The sequence below is a fragment of the Staurois parvus genome, unplaced genomic scaffold, assembly GCF_062004578.1.
Source record: "Staurois parvus isolate SC_StPar_1 unplaced genomic scaffold, SC_StPar_1.0 ptg000601l, whole genome shotgun sequence".
Lineage (NCBI taxonomy): Eukaryota > Metazoa > Chordata > Amphibia > Anura > Ranidae > Staurois > Staurois parvus.
Window position 1 is genome coordinate 903,644 of NW_028318397.1, and position 18,557 is coordinate 922,200.

At 41.0% G+C, this 18,557-nt stretch overlaps 1 protein-coding gene across 3 annotated transcripts in view; it reads right to left on the reverse strand.

Moving 5' to 3' along the window:
• SF3B1 (splicing factor 3b subunit 1) overlaps positions 1 to 18,557 on the reverse strand; it is a 134,867-nt gene that overhangs the window by 32,077 nt on the left and 84,233 nt on the right. For all 3 annotated transcript variants that reach the window (XM_089692692.1, XM_089692694.1, XM_089692693.1), the window contains 2 exons: positions 15,194 to 15,280; positions 4,435 to 4,705 (listed from right to left, as the gene is read on the reverse strand). In XM_089692692.1, the coding sequence (XP_089548818.1) occupies positions 4,435 to 4,705; positions 15,194 to 15,280 (358 nt within the window). The remainder of the gene's footprint in view (positions 1 to 4,434; positions 4,706 to 15,193; positions 15,281 to 18,557) is intronic.

Sequence of the window (18,557 nt, forward strand, 5' to 3'; positions counted from 1 at the left end):
TTCATTTGGTGGTAAATGGTAATGGATAGCTCCTGATTTTTTTTCATTACCAAAAGGAAAACTGGCCCAAAATAGTAAAAAAAAAACAAAAAAAAATTTTTTTTAAATTTAGCTGTATATAGTTCTTGCCGCTACCATAACCAACCACCAAGGAACAACTCAAAATAATTTTTCTGACAAACGCAATGATACCACATGTGTGTATGTTAGTACCCATAGTACAGCCCAGAAACCAATTTATCTTTGACCCTGACCAAAACACGAATCCTGACACAGGCCTAGATCAAATTTTGACCTAGGTATTTTTATATTTATTCATTTATTTAATCTTTACACACACTTTTTTTCCCCCCCCCCCCTCTCTGAAAGGACAGAGATACAGTGCATCTCTGTCCTCCATTCAGAGAGAGAAAACAAGGGGGGCGGGGGTCACAGTGACTGATCACTGTGAAAGCTAATCAGAGGCTATCACAGCAATCAGGTGATCTGGAATCGGGAGTTCTGGGTCCCCGATCGTTAGAACATGACCCGGGACTCTCAGTGACAACCTGGTGTGCGCACTCCCAGCAGAAAAACAGGTATGCAAATTCTGTGAGGCTGCTAATTTGCGTGCGATCAGTGTCAAGGTGTTAAAGAGAGTGCTATACCACAGAGGGATACTACCATGACAAAGAAGGAAAAGATTATTAACATGGTGTCCCAGACCAAATAGAATATATAAAAGAGACTAATAACTGAAGAAAATCATAGGCCTCAGAATCCAGAGAAACTGCAGGAACAACAAACTATCCATAAGAACCAGGTGGAAAACTAACTGAATTGAAGAAAACTAGATCAATGACTAAAGCAGTCAAGGAAAAAAAAAAAAAATACTGGACCAAACAGTCAAAAATAGGGGACCAAACGGACATAACATGCCTGACTACAAAGAAAGTCAAATTAAATCATAATGCAAGGTTATCTGATCAGATATTTGCAATGAGATAGCCATAGGTGACCCGCAAGGCTGGTAGAAATTGAAGGAAACTAAATATGGATTCTTATAAGGTCTCGTGCACGTTGGTCTTAAAAAAAACAAAAAACCCTGGAGACCTACTCAAAAGACAGGAGGAGAAGTACCTCTTGATCAGTGGTCTCCAAACTGTGGCCCTTGGCGCACTATTTTGCCAATGATGGGGCACAATTCACCCTATTGACACCATCAGTGGGGCACTATTCTTGCCACTCATACCAATAACATGGCACTATTCCTCCCACTAAAACAGATGGGGCACTTTTTACTCCCGCTGGCCAAAGTCCGGCCCGCCTGAAGGACCGTAAACTGGCCCTTTGCTTAGTTTGGAGACCCCCGCTCTTGGTGATCAGGCCCCTTTAATTCCTGTGAACTTGCACTATCCCCTATGAGAGAAGTCTTCAGCAGGGTCCCAGCGAGTTCTGTCTGCTGAGTTCAGAGGAATACAGGTCCCTCCAAGCGATGGATTACGTCCCTGCAGCCAAGAAGAGGGGAACTTCTAAGTGCTGAGCCCTCACTCAGCATGGACATTAACAACTAAAGAGATCCCAAAGGCCATACCTTGTCTCTAGAAGACAGTGCAGTCCTAAATGACACAAATTGGCATTATTTAGCGTAGGTAACAGGTTGGTCAACCTAGGTATTGGCAGAAGAATTTTGATAGTCTGGACCCGTGTTGCCAGGAACCAGACTCAGGGGCCTGGTAAGAGATTATGCCAATTAGAGGGGTCCTTCCAGGGTAGGGGGATGGAACCATTCCAACCCTCACCAGAAACTAGCAAATTGTATCCGAATTTCTCAATCCAAAGAGACCATGATGGGGCGTTGTCCAGAAAGCAGACTCCCAACACAAAAGGAAGCATTCATAATGAGCTTCTGAGATGATACAAGTACAGTTGTGTTCAAAATAATAGCAGTGTGTTGAAAAAAGTGAATAAAGTTCAAAATCCTTCTAATAGCTTTTATTTCCATACACACAAATGCATTGGAAACACTACACATTATATTCCAAACCATAACATGAAGAAAAATATCAAAATTTTTGTTCCTCTAAAAAAAATTGAAGAAAAGTGAATATTAGACTATTCAAAAAATAGCAGTGTTTGTATTCTTCTTTACAAACTCAAACATTCACTATATAAACTGAAAAATGTTTGAAGATTTTGCTTTCCTTTGAATCATTTAATATTTAGTTGTATAACCACTGTTTCTGAGAACTGCTGTACATCTGTGTTGCATGGAGTCAACCAACTTCTGGCACCTGTGAACAGGTATTCCAGCCCAGGATGATTGGACTACATTCCACAGTTCTTATCTATTTCCTGGTTTTGCCTCAGAAACTGCATTTTTGATGTCACCCCACAAGTTTTCTATTGGATTAGGATCCGGGGATTGGGCTGGCCACTCCATAACGTCAATCTTGTTGGTCTGGAACCAAGATGTTGCACGTTTACTGGTGTGTTTGGGGTCGTTGTCTTGTTGGAACACCCATTTCAAGGGAATTTCCTCTTCAGCATAAGGCAGAATGACCTCTTCAAGTATTCTGATGTATTCAAACTGATCCACGACCCCTGGTATGCGATAAATAGGCCCAGCACCGTAGTATGAGAAACATCCCCATATCATGATGCTTGCGCAACCATGCTTCACTGTCTTCACAGTGTACTGTGGCTTGAATTCAGTGTTTGGGGGTCATCTGACAAACTGTCTCCGGCCACTAGACTCGAAAAGACTAATCTTACTTTCATCAGTCCACAAAATGTTGCGCCATTTCTCTTTAGGCCAGTCAATGTGCTCTTTGACAAATTGTAACCTCTTCAGCACATGTCTTTTTTTCAACAGTGGGACTTTGCGGGGGCTTGTTGCAGATAGCTTGGCTTCACATAGGCGTCTTCTAATTGTAACAGTACTCACAGGTAACTTTAGACCACCTTTGATCTTCCTGGAGCTGATTGTTGGCTGAGTCCTTGCCATTTTTGCCATTCTTCTATCCATTCGAATGGTAGTTTTTTGCTTTCTTCCACGTCTTTCAGGTTTTGGTTGCCATTTTAAAGCATTTGCGATCATTTTAGCTGAGCAGCCTATTATTTTCTGCACTTTATATGTTTTGCCCTCTCCAATAAACTTTTTAATCAAGGAACAACCCATTTTCCTCAGAATGTCAGAGAGAAATGCACTGTAACCAGCATGTACAACATTTGCTGCCTTCCTTCCTTAAATAAGGGCAATAATTGCCACCTGTTTTTCAAAGAATGAATGACCTCACTAATAGAACTCCACACTGCTATTATTTTGAACATGCCCCTTTCAATTAGTGATTCAATTACACAGAATCAGCAGCATGCATGTCATTACTGTTGGGTCTGTTGGATTTCTATTACTCTACTACACCTGCTAGAAAATTATTTGCCATGTATATACATCATTTCTACCAAAAACAGTGATTAATCAGGTTAGTGATGTCTGACTGCTATTATTTTGAACACAACTGTACATAATCTGAAGCTAACCCACAAGCCCAGCAAAGGGGAACGCAGGGAAAAGTCTGCTACAGAAAAATAAGTACCACAGGAAGTGCACTCCCTTGAAGAGAGCTTGAGTTGAACTTCCCTGCTTGAAGGTGACACCAGGCTACCAGTTTTAGACACCTGACAAGTTGCATCAAAACAAGATAGAATGCTCGGCATAGCTTCAACTTCAATAAATTGGGAAACCTTGCTGACCAATGTATGAATATAAAACTTCTTGTCAGCAAGTGGTTATTACAAGATCATGGCTGCAGCCATGTTTTGTAAAAGTGATCAATTTTACAGTGCTGTTAGTCCAAGCAAAAACTTGCTACAGATAGACTGATCCAGATAGCGGTTATGTAGTGACTAGCTCAAGCAGCAGTGCGAAATCTTGAAAAAAAGTTAGAGAGTAAACAAATCAAAGAACTATGACTAGCAAAAAACATTAGAAATTATGAATATATGTAAACCTAGGACGAGGGAGCTGGATTACAGGTTTTTTTTATATTTGCAAGTGCCTTTACTTGTAGGCAGCAGTATACCCATAAAGTAATTAGTATTTAGGGATACTAGATATTTAGTAATCTTTAAATAGGGAAACGAACATTCTCATTTAGTTTTTGTATCAAGTGTATTAAACATTACCATATACATAATTCTGATTTTACAAATGTCCCAAGTGTGATGGGTTATCTAAAGAGACAGCACAGCAGATTTAGCCATCCCACTTAATCCCAACAATAAGGAGAGCGATGAGCCAGAAATTATGCTCTCTGACTGAATTCTAGGTGGAACAGGTGTGAACACTAGTTGTTTAACATGGAACATTGAAAACAACGTTGTGCTGAGAAAACAAAATCTCTAAAGAATGTGTGTGTCAATGTAGTAGTCAAATTATCAACTAAAGCTTACCATGTTCAATGATTTCAACCAAGCTTCTTAAGTGTGGCAAGATAGCACATCCCATCAGTATAGCAATCTGCTGCACAATTTTAATACCAGTGTGTCGGGCCTGCCATGACTTTTTGCTCTTACAAACTGCTTTCAAAAAGGGAAGGAGGGAAGGGATGCCCAGGGCAGAAGCAACAACTGCAAAAGCTCTGGCTGTTGTGTTACGGACATATTCATCCATGTTGTCAATATCAGGTCTCATTGTAGAAATCATTGTGGCTAAACCAGCAGCCTGAAGGAAAAAAAAAAAAAGTGGGATGTTTAGAATTCAATTTAGTCAAATGTTCACACAACAATATGCATTTGCTAGGCCTCATACACACCTAAGCTCAAAAAGCCTGTTTTAAGGCATTTGACTTTTTTTCTGCCTCTAAACTACCCAGCGTGTTAGCCTATGGGGTTTACTTCAATCAGCTTCCAGGTGTTATCGTCAAAGCTTAATTGAACTAGCAGTGCTTACAAGCCAACTGGTTTCTGTGCAGAAGTGAGCCTATTGCAGGCCATAGATGGGTCGAAAATCGGCCGATTTTCGGATCGTTAGTGGGCTATTTGTTCGGCCGTTTTTTTTATCGGTAAAGTTGTAAAAAAAAAAAATCGGCCGATTTTTTACCGATCGGCCGATTTTCACGGCAATGATGGGCAAATCGGCCGATTTTTTACCTATAAAAAAATCTGCGCATGAGCAGTGACCTGGAAGAAGAAGAAGAAGAACAAGAAGTAGAAGAAGAAGAAGAAGAAGAAGAAGAAGAAGAAGAAGAAGAAGAAGGAGGATGATGATGATGAAGGAGAAGAAGGATGAAAAATAAGAGGAATTCCAGTCCAGCAAAAAGTGTCCCTGCAGAGAGCTCTGCTATTTCTTTGACAGTTCCTTGACATTTACAGAGGTTGCAACATTGTATCTATTTGTTTCCGAATAAAAACATCTGTATCCTAAATGGATACAAATAGATACATTGTTGCAACCTCTGTAAATGTCAAGGAACTGTCAAAGAAATAGCAGAGCTCTCTGCAGGGACACTTTTTGCCGGCTGTAGATGGGATGAAAATCGGCCGATTTTTTTTTACCATTGGTGGTAACGTCGGCCGCTTGAACGACCGATTTTTCGTTTTTTTTAAAAGAAAAAAAAAAATCGGCAGATTTTCGACCCGTCTATGGCCTGCATATTTTTTCACTCTCCAGCTTTTGTAAATAAACCTCTATGCGTCCATGCACACATGAGTTTAGAGGTAGAAAAAAAAAAAAACATCACCACTTGTGTGTTCAAAAGAAGCGATTTGGCAGAAAAAAATAAACAAAACAAAAACACAAAACAAAACACAAAACACCAAAATGTGCCTAAATTCATTTTATTCATTTCAGTGGCCAGAATAAGTTAATATTCTGGCCAATTAAATGAACACCCAAGTGCTTGACGTGCCTAAATGTGTTTTTAAGATCGTGATTTAGGAGCATTTTTGAAGCTGCTTTTCTCCCGCCAGGAGAAAAGCATATAGAAGAACCCCAGAAAGTGTGGAGCCTTAGAGCATTTAAAAAAAAGGCCCTGCTCAAACTTGCAAGAAAAGCATTTTGTTGCTTTATTGCTGAGCTTTGGTGGGACATTGCAAATTCAACGTTCTGGCATGTATCAAATAGCATCCACATGAATGGCAGGACCCAAGGTTTACCAGCAGGTTATTGCCCAAACCATCACACTGCCTCATATTCCGGATATGTACCTGTTGTACCATGTACTTGTGTTAAAACGTATCCTCTGTGGAGTGCTTCCTTTGTGTGAAACACCTGCTGTTCCTGCCAGTGCCCCTGCTTTCCTATTTCAAACTGACCATGCTAGGTATAGAAGCACATCATCTCAGTGTGGTCAGTTTTCTGGCTGTCCTCCAGTGATCAGACTTGTGCTGCCACATCCCCGTTACTGGGAAGATCAGTGTCCTGCTGTTTCTCCACCCCCTTCTCTAAACCACTTTTAGAGCTGAGAACAGAGGTTATGCGGTAACATCTATTAAGCCTCATGTGATAACATCTATTAGTCCTCATGCACACTAGGAGTTTACCTAGCTCTTTTGAACTCCCTTGTACTGGCAGGAGAAAAGCAGTGTTAAAAATGCACCTAAAGCTCTGTTTTCCAAACATGTTCAGGAGCGTCAAGCATTTGGGCATTTATTCAATTCACTGGCCAGAATATTTTCTTATAAATGCTGCAGTACTAACAATATAATCAGCACTACAATAAAAATACCCAGTGAACTTCAATCACCAGTTGTGCTCTCACCTGATTTAATTGACCTTACAGAATATGTAGGGTGAAAATAAGCATGTGACCCCTTTAACTGGGCATATAATCCTTTGCATTACTCCGCTGAAGGTCCTCAGTAAATCCCCCTCAAGTGGTCTTGCCGTTCCACATGCATGTACTTCTCCTTTAAGATGCTCTCATTTTACTCTCCCTCCTCTCTGAAAATATGCATTTGATTTCTTTTAAGAGCAAACCCTTTGCCTAGTACCATAGAGGATCACATGTGGAAGGAAGAAGGGGATCTACTGAGGATCTTCAGTGGAGTACTGCAGAGGATCATATGCCCAATTAAGGCTCCGTTCACACTTGGGCAACTTGTCATGTGACTTTGGACATCAAAGTCGCAATCCATTCTTTTCAATGGCATCCACTCAGACCAGTGTAACGTAAAGTAGAGCTTTCCTCTCAATCAATATGGAATATTTTTAATCTTTCTGCTGCTAGCATTAGTAAAAAGATAGGAAAGTAGATCATATTTACTTGTTTTAAACTTATTTTTGCACTTTTCTTAAGTTACTATCCAGTTTCCATGCCTAGGCAAATGATGTTATACATTCCAGCAGTCTTCAGGAGAGGAGGGAGGGTTCTCAGCACAGCCTATGCCTGAGCTAAGGGCAGATGGATTCCAGAAAGTATATGCTACATGAATAATCTGCCCTTAGTCAGGATGGCCACTGCATGAAATACCAGGGGGTGTTTTTCAAAATGATTTCTCAGCAAAATAAAGCATGGAGACATGGATGGATGGATGAGTTTGCTTTGAATATTAAAAAGGAATTAAATAGCATTTTTGTTTGCGGTGCTCAGATGCAGTGCAGCTCCACTTTAATGCCGATGTCCAGCAACTTTGATCCAGCGTGTAAAGTCTCTCCAAAGTCGCAGTGAAAATTATGCGACTTTGAGTCACGCAAGTGTGCATAGTCTAAAAGGGAACAAAGTTTAGCCACTTGCCCTCCGAGGAATTACCTCCCTTCCTGACTAGACAATTTTTTTGCGATACGGCGGTGTTATTTAAACTGACAATTGCACGGTCATGCAATGCTGCACCCAAATGAAGTTGACGTCCTTCCCCCCCCCCCCCCCCCCCCACAAATAGAGCGCTCTGTTTCGGTGGTATTTGATTGCCTGTGTTTTGGTGGTATTTGATTGCCTGTGCGCTATAAACCAAAAAGGACCGACAATTTTGAGAAAGACAATATTTTTGACTTTTTGCTATTAAACATAAAAACTTTTTTTTTTTATTAAATAAAAAAAATTCGGCATAAATTTTAGGCCAAAAATGTATTCTGCTACACATCTTTGCTCAAAAAAAAAAAAACAAAAAAAAAAAACCCCCCGAATTTTGCTGCATTTTGGTGGATGTTTTATGTTTTTTTATCTGTTGTTTCACATGTATATACATTCTTAAATGGTCAGTATATTGTTAATTAGTGCTGCACTATTTACAAGTAAAAAAAAAAAAAAAAAAAAAAAAGACTGTATACATGCTTATACGAGAAGGGTGTAAGGTGTTTAGCAGCTGTTTATTTTACGTTTTCTTATACACATAGCAGCTCACACGGTAATAACTGGCCAGGAACTTTCAAGCGCTAAAACGCAGTGTGTGTGTGAATGTGTGTGTGGTGGGGGTTCTTCCCAATCACTCCTCCCCTGAATGTGATTTTGGTATATTTTCCCAATTTCTGCTCCTAAACGTTCTTACCTCTAACACACCTGTAAACTCTTATGTGCTAACAAAAGGGGCATTGACATCCCATTCACATCGATGTGACTTGGCATGCGATTTGCATGCCCTGCGACTTGTAAATCGCGTGCCAAGTTGCATCCTATTGTCCGCAAATGGAGCGGTCATATTGGTGCGGTTCTGATTTGGTTGAAGCTGAACAGACTTCAAAAGTAGTACATGCACTACTTTTAGTGCGATTTGCATAGAGATCTGTATCAGATGTCTTGTAAACCGCACCTGAAATCAGCGGGTCCCGCGACTTTGGAATCATGCAACTTCACTGTAAGTCGCATGATTTCAAAGTCGGGCTTGATGTGAACAGGGGCTTAAAGAAAGAAGAAGAAAAAAAAGTCAAATGCCTGTAAAAGCTTTTCTGTGGATTTTTTTTTTTTAGCCGAAGTGTGCAAGAGGCATGAGGAAAGATTAGCAGAACTATTCTCTCTTGAGAAGAGGCTAGTAAGGGGGAATATGAATATAAATACTTAAGTGGTCCTTACAGCGAACGGTGTATAGAATTAGTTACAACTGGCCAAATAGAGACAAAGCATCGGTAGTATTTCTACCTTTATTTGCCCAACTGTATATAAGGGAGCTAGAGTATTGACCCACAGTGAGAGTTATTTATTCAAGTGGAACTGGTTAGTACACAACGCAGGACCCCCTTTTACATTCCTTCACATAAGTTTATTGGGGCAAGTATCCCCAATTTATGCGTTTTTTGGATAATGTACTTTTAGTAAATATACTTTTTCTTAGGTCTTGGATTTAGGGTCTTTTCCTCCCGTTTGTGGGGTTTGTTTGTTTTTTGTTTGATGGCAATTTGTCTTTTAGATTGACTCATTGGCTAAAAGGCTATGTAAATCCAACATTTCATATTCCTGATGTGTCTGCTGTACCATGTACTTATATGAAAAAGTATCCTGTTCTCTTTACATTCCTTCCTTTGTGTGAAATCTCTGGTGTTCTTGTCAGCCCCCCCTGCTTTCCTAAAAGAAACTTCCACAATAATGCCTAGTGAACAAGATGAGAAAATCGTACGGACAGAAAAAAAACAAAAAAACAAACAAAAAAAAAACAACTTTTTTTGACCGATCGTACGATAATCTGTTAAAAACACAGCTTTCGAGAGTCAATAACGCCAGTTCATGAGAAATTATCCGAAGAGACAAGTACAAAAAATATTCTCGTAAAATAACAGAATGAACGATTTTCATTTAATCCATACAATATTCGAGCATAACAAAAAAAAAAAAAAAAAAAAAAAGTGACCAAGACCACGCATGCTTGGAAACAAAAGAACGCATCACATTACATCATCAAGGGAAGTTGTATTCTGTCTTAAGAAATTTCGTAACTCTAGTAACCTATTCATTTACGATATGAGACTAGCAACGGAAAAAATAAAAATAAAAAATAAATAACGCATCCCCGCAGATGATCATTCATCATCGTGTGTACTATTTTTAAGGAGGACAACACACCACGGTCAGTTCTCTAGTTATTCTGAGAACTGAGCCTGCTCTGCTCTAATGATCAGGATTAAGCCTGCACAGTCTTTCATTGGGAAACAGATGTGCTGCAGTTCTCTTCCCCTAGCTCTTATGCAGCAGAGAAATAAAAAAAAAAAAAATGTTTTTAGTTTTTTTTTTTTCCCCCTTTAAATCCATCGATACACAAATGTTTTGCCACATTTAATTTTAAACTGAATGGATTGTTTTACAAGTTGAGGGTTTACATATACTTTAAAGTCCTTTTAAAGTAATCTTACATTTTCTCTCTCCACTTGATTTCTTTCAGGATGGAGGTTGGTTTGGTTTGACAGCTTCCTCTCAACTATATTGCCTTCAAAAAGTATTCATACCCCTTGAAATTTTCCACATTTTGTCATGTTACAACCAGAAATGTAAATTTTATTGGGATTTTATGTGATAGACCAACACAAAGTCGCACAGATTTGTGAAGTGGAAGGAAAATGATAAATGGGTTTTACATTTTTTTTACAATTAAATATGTGAAAAGTGTGGTGTGCATATGTATTCGGCCCCCGAGTCAATACTATGTAGAACCACCTTTCACTGCAATTACAGCTGCAAGTCTTTTTGGGTATGTCCCAACAGCTTTGCACGTCTAGCAGAGTAACATTTTTGCCCACTCGTTTGTAAAATAGCTGTCAGATCGGAAGGAAAGCGTCTGAACAGCAATTTTCAAGTCTTGCCACGGATTCCCAATTGGATTTAGGCCTGGACTGTGCCATTCTAACATATGAATATGCTTTGATCTAAACCATTCCATTGTAGCTCTAGCTGTATGCTTGGGGTCATTGTCCTGCTGGGAGGTGAACCTCCGCCCCAGTCTCAAGTCTTATACAGACTAACAGGTTTTCTTCTAAGATTGCCCTGTACAGTGGCCAAATGGTTAGCACTTCCACCTGGCAGTACTAGGGTCGTTTGTTCGAATCCCAACCACGGCACCACCTGCCTGGAGTTTGCATGTTCTCCCTGTGTGGGTTTCCTCCGGGTACTACGGTTTCCGCCCACACTCCAAAGACATGCTGGTAGGTGAATTGGCTCCTGTCTAAATTGGCCCTAGTATATGTATATATGAATGTAAGTTAGGGACCTTAGATTGTACGCCCCTTGAGGGTTAGGGACTGATGTGAAGGTACAATATATATGTAAAGTGTGGCGTAAATTGACAGCGCTATAGAAGTACCTGAAAGAAATATTTGGCTCCATCCATCTTCCCATCAACTCTGACCAGCTTCCCTGTCCCTGCAGAAGAAAAACATCCCCACAACATGATGCTTCCACCACGTTTCATGCTGGGGATGGTGTGTTCAGGGTGATGTACAGTGTTAGTTTTACACCACACGTAGTGGTTTGCTTTAAGGCCAAAGAGTCCAAATTTTGGTCTTATCTGACCAGAGCACCTTCTTCCACATGTTTGCTGTGCCCCCTGCAGGAATCCTTGCAAACGGGACTGCTTATGGCTCTCTTTCAACAATGGCTTTCTGCTTGCCACTCTTCCGTAAAGGCCAGATTTGTGGAGTGCACGACTAATAGTTGTCCTGTGGACAGATTCTCCCACCAGAGCTGTGCAGCTCCTCCAGAGTTACCATGGGCCTCTTGGCTGCTTCTCTGATTAATGCTCACCTTGCCCAGCCTGTCAGGTGGACAGCCATGTCTTGGTAGGTTTGCAGTTGTGCTATATTTCCATTTTCGGATGATGGATTGAACAGTGGTCCATGAGATGTTCAAAGCTTGGGATATTTTTTTTTTATAACCTAACCCTGCTTTAACCGTTTCAATACCGTGTGATTTTACACCTTCCTGCCCAGGCCATTTTTCAGGTTTCAGCGCTCTCACACTTTGAATGACAATTGCGCGGTCATACAACACTGTACCCAAACTAAAATTTTATCATTTTCTTCACACAACTAGAGCTTTCTTTTGGTGGTATTTAATCACCGCTGGGGTTTTTATTTTTTGCTAAATTAACAAAAAAAGACCAAAAATTTTGAAAAAAAAACACACATTTTTCTTTGTTTCTGTTATAAAAGTTTACAAATAAATAATTGTTCTTCATAAATTTAGGCCGAGATGTATTCTGCTACATGTCTTTGGTGAAAATAACCCAAATTAGGATGTATTTTTTAGTTTGTAGGAAAGTTATAGAGTTCACAAACTATGGTATAGATCTGAATATTGATCAATCCTGAAGTACTGACAGCCAATCTAATTTCTTGAGGTCCAAGAATGTCAGAATAGTACAGATATCCCCAAATGACCCCTTTTTGCAGAGTAGACAGTCCGACGTACTTCATAAGAGGCATGGCGAGTTTTTTGAAGTTGTATTTTTTTGTCATAATTTTTCAGAAAATGAAAAAATTAAAAAAGTTATTTTCACTATTTTTTTTTTTTTTTTTTTACATACTGTCACCAGTGCAGTACAGCGTCTTCATATAACTGGCATGGCGATGAACATGGACACTGACTGGTGACAGTATGAAAAAAATATATATATATATTTTTTTTTATTATTATATTTAATTTTTTATTACATTTTTTTTTCATATTTTACTATGACCAAAGTAGTACAATGTTACCATAGTAACATTGTACTACTTTGGGGAAGTGATCAGTATTTTTTTTTTTTTTTTTTTTTTATACACAGTTTGCTTATAGCAAAGAATTACTTTGCTATAAGCAAGCATTTAGCTGAATGAAATCGATTCAGTTTTTTTTTTTTTTTTTTTGTGCTTAGCTGGGATTTGGTCACAGCTAATCACATGACATGTGCATGTGACCTGCTGTGACCATTCACAGCTAGGCACTAGTATACAATGGATGGCATCATGAATGAAGCCATCCATTGTATACAACTATCATGTGACCTGCTGTGATTGGTCACAGCAGGTCACATGGTACCAGCTACTGGAGTCGGTACTCGGATCTGTCATCGGCCGTGTCCGAGGTGCACGGCCCGTGACAGATCCCGCTGCTGCGCCGCTCTGCTGTGCCGCAAACTGCGCATGTGCGGGAGCACGCCAAATGGCGTGCACCCGGAATTTAGGAGCGCATTTCAAGCCGCCAAGCGGCCATTAACCGGGCGGCTAATGGTTAAACCTCTCCACAATTTTATCCCTGACCTGCCTCGTGTGTTCCTTGGCCTTCATGATGATGTTTGTTCACTAAAGTTCTCTAACAAACATCTGAGGGCTTCACAGAATAGTATTTATAAGGAGATTAATTTACTCTTTACTAACTAGGTGACTTCTGAAGGCAATTGGTTCCACTAGATTTTAGTTAGGGGTATCAGAGTAAAGGGGGCAGAATACAAATGCACGCTACACTTTTCAGATATTTGTAAACAAAATTTGAAAACCATTTATCATTTTCCTGCCCCTTCACAATTATGTGCCACTTTGTGTTGGTCGATCACAAAATTTCAAGGGGTATGAATACTTTTTCAAAGGCACTGTATTTCTATTTGAACCACTTTCTATAATTATACAAAGACTGGTATAGGAGGTGTTCTAGTTTCCAGGGACTGACCACTATGTGCCTAGGGTCCTTTTTACCTGTGGGTGGCAGTGTAACCCTAAAATGCTTTTAAGAAGCTGTGACCTTCAATTGATTGAGGAATTCTGATGCCAGTGGAAAGCATGTGAACACCACATTTTAAGATACATGGCAGCAACCACACAAATATAAAAAGTATGTATGGTGTGAACTGTCATAAGTAGGCACTTTCACTTTGTCCATGAAGTACAAATTGACTGCCGCCAGAGAGGAAATCAGCAGTGTCAGGGGAAGTGGTGATAACTTTGTGACAGTGCGAGGGTACTGGCAATTGGCTGTTAGTTCCAGGCATCACCATGGGAAACCAGTCAAATATTTCTCCATACCCAGAAGTGCCAGGTATTCTAACCAGCCACAGAAGAGCCTGTGAGGAAGACCAAGGTAAATATAGGAGGGTCAGGTTAAAGGCCCTTTCAAGACAGTGTCGCCTCAACCTGCAAAGTGAGCATCTTTAACCACTTGCCCTACTAGGCACTTTTACCCCCTTCTTGTCCTGGCCCAATTTTCAGCGTTCAGCGCTGTCGCAATTTGAATGACAATTGCGCGGTCATGCAACACTGCACATAAAGAAAATTTTTATAATTTTTTTGAGGCAGAGTTTTCTTTTGGTAGCATTTAAATCACCACTGGGGCACTGATGGGCATTGACAGGCATCACTAATGGGCACTGAAAGGCAGAACTCATATGGCACTGATGGGCAGCACTGATAGCGGACACTGACTGGCAGCTCTGATGGGCACTGATATGTGGCATTGATGTGCACTGATGGGGAAAACTGATCACCAGGCCACTGATCATCAGTGCCCTGATGATCAGTGTAAATGTCCCCTCTAAGGAATGCCGATTACCGGCTCTCCTCATGAGCTGTTAGCGGGAGGAGAGGACTGCCGATATCCGCCATTTCCTATTTACATGTGTATAGCTGTGATTGGACACAGCGCACCACCGATTGCCGCGCCATGCACCCCCAAGGGTGTGCATGATCCGTTAGAGTGGGAGGACATCATATGACATCCTACCAGAATGATAGAACCGCCGCCCACTCTTCAATACCTTATATGGCAGGCGGGAGGCAGTTAAAGATGTCCATGGACTGAAACCAGCAGATACAAATACTATAGCATGGGTGTGGAATTTTTTTTTTACAAAACTACTTGTCGAAAGGACTAAATTGGGGTCCCATTCTACTTGTCTCTCATGTCAATCTACTAGTCCTAATGAAAAAAAAGCAGCTAGTTAACTGCTCAGATTGCTTTTACAGAGAGAGCTCTAGGCTTTTAAAGAGAGCTCTAGGCCCTCCTGCTTGTCCGCAGCAGGGCTAAACGTGAAAAAAAACACAAACAAAAAAAAAACCTCTTGCCAGGCACATGGCTGGGGCGATAGGAATTGAACATCCCTGTATTAACAGCTCTGAAGCCTGCTCTAGGCAGGGAGATTTATTTCAAGGACAACTGCAAGATCTGCCAGTTAAATGGTCAGCTTCAGAAAACTATAATATCCTATGAAGACGTAGCTTACACTCAATACAGTTAGACTTGATCACAATGCATTAAATAGAAAATATGCATTTACCTGATTATTAAAATTTGGCTGTAAACAAAATGATAAAAGAACTTACCTTAGCCAAGTTGGATATAATTTCTCTGCCTTCTACTCTAGCATAATAGTCTTCATCAATCAGCAAGGGTTCAATAACGACAAGAATCTGAAAATCAAAATCATGAAATACAAAAAGGTTTAGATAAAAAGAATATCAAAAACTACAAATAATTTGGCAATCCTTTAGTATATAAAATGCATCCTAATGGAAAAACTAGTTCAGCCTACCTATGTTATAACAACTCTTCAAAAGCATCATCTCTTAGGAAAATTCCAGTTTTGCTGTAATGTACGATGGAAGTGTCAATTACAGCTAATAAGTTTTTGTTTTTTTGTTTTTAATTCCTTATTTTTGAAAAAGTTGCAGACATATGTAAAAATAACACATAAAAGGTAACAAGGAAAGTCTTACAGTCAAATCAGGTGCAAAAATTTATAATAAAACAAAGTATAGGTGTGCAGCACTGCAGACTTAAAGTTTGTCATCATACAACATAACACATAAAGGTCATAAGGTAGTATCAGGCAAAACCTCCAACACACACTCATGAGCTTAAAAAGTGCAACCAAACATAATAAAGAGTGCACTGAGGAGCACAGGACACCCCTGTGGCCAATGTGATCCAGAGAGGGGACAAAACAAATATATGCAAGCTCAAAATAACTGAATGGCAGATTGCCCCAAAACTTGGCCAGACGTAGGTTGTAGAGGATAAAAAACAAAAGAAAAAAAAAAAAAAGTGGGAATAGAACAAGAGAGAGTGGCAGCCAGACAAAAAAAAAAAAAAAAAGGGGGAGGGCATATGTACCAGATAAAGAGGTCAACACAAAAGGGGTGAAACAAACCACAAGAACCTGGGAGAGCATAGTCTCTCACCCGATGAACGCAAAACAAAAGACACAAGTGGTCAAGCAGGTTGCAAAACCTCCTGCCAATAGTCATCAGTATACACAAATCATTGCCAAGGCCTCCAAATGTCACGAAAGGTCTCTTACCTGTTGTACACAGTAGCCGTGAGGTCTTCCATGTCTCCAAGTTCATTACCTTTAGAAAAACAGAGGGACTTCGAAGGCAAATTCACAGACTTCCAGCATAGAAGGATGCATGCCTTGGCCACATTCAGAAGCTGGATTGTAAGAGGCCTTATATTTCTTAATAGGTCACTCAGAGATGCAGTAGGCATTCTACCGGGTTGTCTTCTAAATCTACGTTGGTCGGGTGTTTAATGGTACTGATGACCTCTTACCAAAATGGTCTGATTTTGGGACAGTCCCAGAAGATGTGCAGCATCACACCTCCTTAAGCACCACAAAGATTTTCTCTTTATGTGCAGCAGTGAATTGGGTTTCAAGGTCAGATTCCCATGTGGAAAGGAAAGCAGGACAAAACCTGTCGCCGGTTAGATCAGAGAGGCATAAATAATAGGAATGCAGTGACGAGTTCCCTTCCGTGACAGATGCTTTCCAGCGCCGTAAACTGGCAGGAGATACCTGGGGTTCAGGAGCACTGACAAAAAGTGACAGAGCTGGAGACCACTCCAAAAGTCCAGAGGAGGGTCGGTGGTGGTCGCACAGCAGTAGAGGAAAGCTGGCTGCCAGACCTCATGAAATCCCAAAAATAGAGGCGGTCGCTTAATATCAGTCGCTGGATGTGGGGGTTCTGAAGGCCTGGTAAAAATTTTGGCTCAGTATAGGGACCATGGGGAGGGCTATGGGGAAACAGAAAAGTTTTGAAAAGGTGTCCCTGGCGACCAACAAGGTGCTACTAAGGGTAGGGTGGTGGTCACTGGGAGCTTTTGGCAATGGAGTGGAGATCCAAGGCAAGCTCTGTCTTTCCATGAGTCCTGTAGCTCAACAGACACACAAGGTTTCAGTGCCAACCAGTCTGGCGAGATGGGCTGCCCTGTAATAGGCCCTCACATTCGGAAGGCCAACCCCTCCTCCTTGGAGTTTTGAAAGATGAAATTGAAGACATGACTTCAGGTGAGATAGAAATTCTTGAAACAGATATCACCCGTTTAAAAAAAACACCTGGGGGAGGGGAATGGGGAGGGCCTGAAGCAGATAGAGCACCCAGGGCAAGAGCACTGCACCAGCCAAACCAGGTTAGAGTGAGCCCAACTTAGTGCAGCAAATCAGCTTTCAGTTGAAGTAGCAATGAGTCAAAGTTAGCCGTATAGGATCTGAAGCAATATCGACTTTAAGGTAACAGATGGAGTTGGTCGCTCATCGGAAAGAATAGCAGGGGCGCAGTGAATGGATTGTCGCCCAACCCATCGAGATGTTAAGAGCGGAAGACTGACAGGTTAATTTGAAAAACCAGGAAAGGGTCCCATATACGTGGGCTCAGCTGGAGGGTTAGATGGACTGGTCTGAGAGTGAGAGGACATCGATGCATGCAGATGCCATGCACAGAGATACATCTAATAGAGGATCCATGATGAAATTAGGATCACCAAGGAGTCCCTCCATGAATGTCAGGAGTACGGGTAGGAGTGCCTGTAGAAACTAGAACTGTCACCCGTTCAACAGTGTCCACCTGCTGGCACAGGTCATGCAATTCCCGTGACAGTTTACTATGGAGGTAGCCCTGGCTTGCAGGTCTCGTTTGGTGAGAAAGTCTGCCATAAGTTCCTGGAGAGCACCCTCTGCGCGGCTGTTAACCAAGGAGCCAGTCGGTAAATCTGCCCAGAGTAGAGATGGAGATAGGATGGGAGAGTCTGGATGAACAGGTGGCACTTCAGGGTTCCCCGCAGCCTATTTTGCTCCTAGTGGCTGCAGGGCCTTGGAAGAGGAGACAGAGCGGTGGGAGAAAATCATGAGTAATTCCATGTCCCTTCGGTTCCCAGTGGTTGTTTCCATTCCCCAGGCATGTGAAAGCAGCTCGTCAGTGTGGCTTGACTGTCGGTTTTCGGCTCAGGTCTCCGCAGAGCTCCCAAAGAAGCGTCTTCATGCTGCCATCGCTAAGCCACACACCCAAAACGAGTCTATTTTGTACTAATCATGAAATTCTATTCTTTGAGTCTATTAAGTGATACAGAAATTCTTAAGTTGGATTATACAGCTGTTACAGGAGAAAAAGGACAAACAGAAAGAAACAAAGAAATAGTTGGCCAGCACAGGATAAACCCATCAGCTGCAGCTGGCATCAAATGGAGGCATGTAGAGGAAAAAAACAAAAAAACAAAGCTGAAGCGAAACATATCCATTATTCTGAGGACACTAACAAAAAAATGGTTCTGAATGGCTGTGCTATGGCTTGTTTGCTGCCACTTTCTATTTCTCCTGTAGAGGCTGTAAAACCCAAACAGTCTAATAATTCCTGTGTCCCTCAATGAACAAGTGAAATTTTTGTACTCATAGGCCCATGAAAGAATAACATA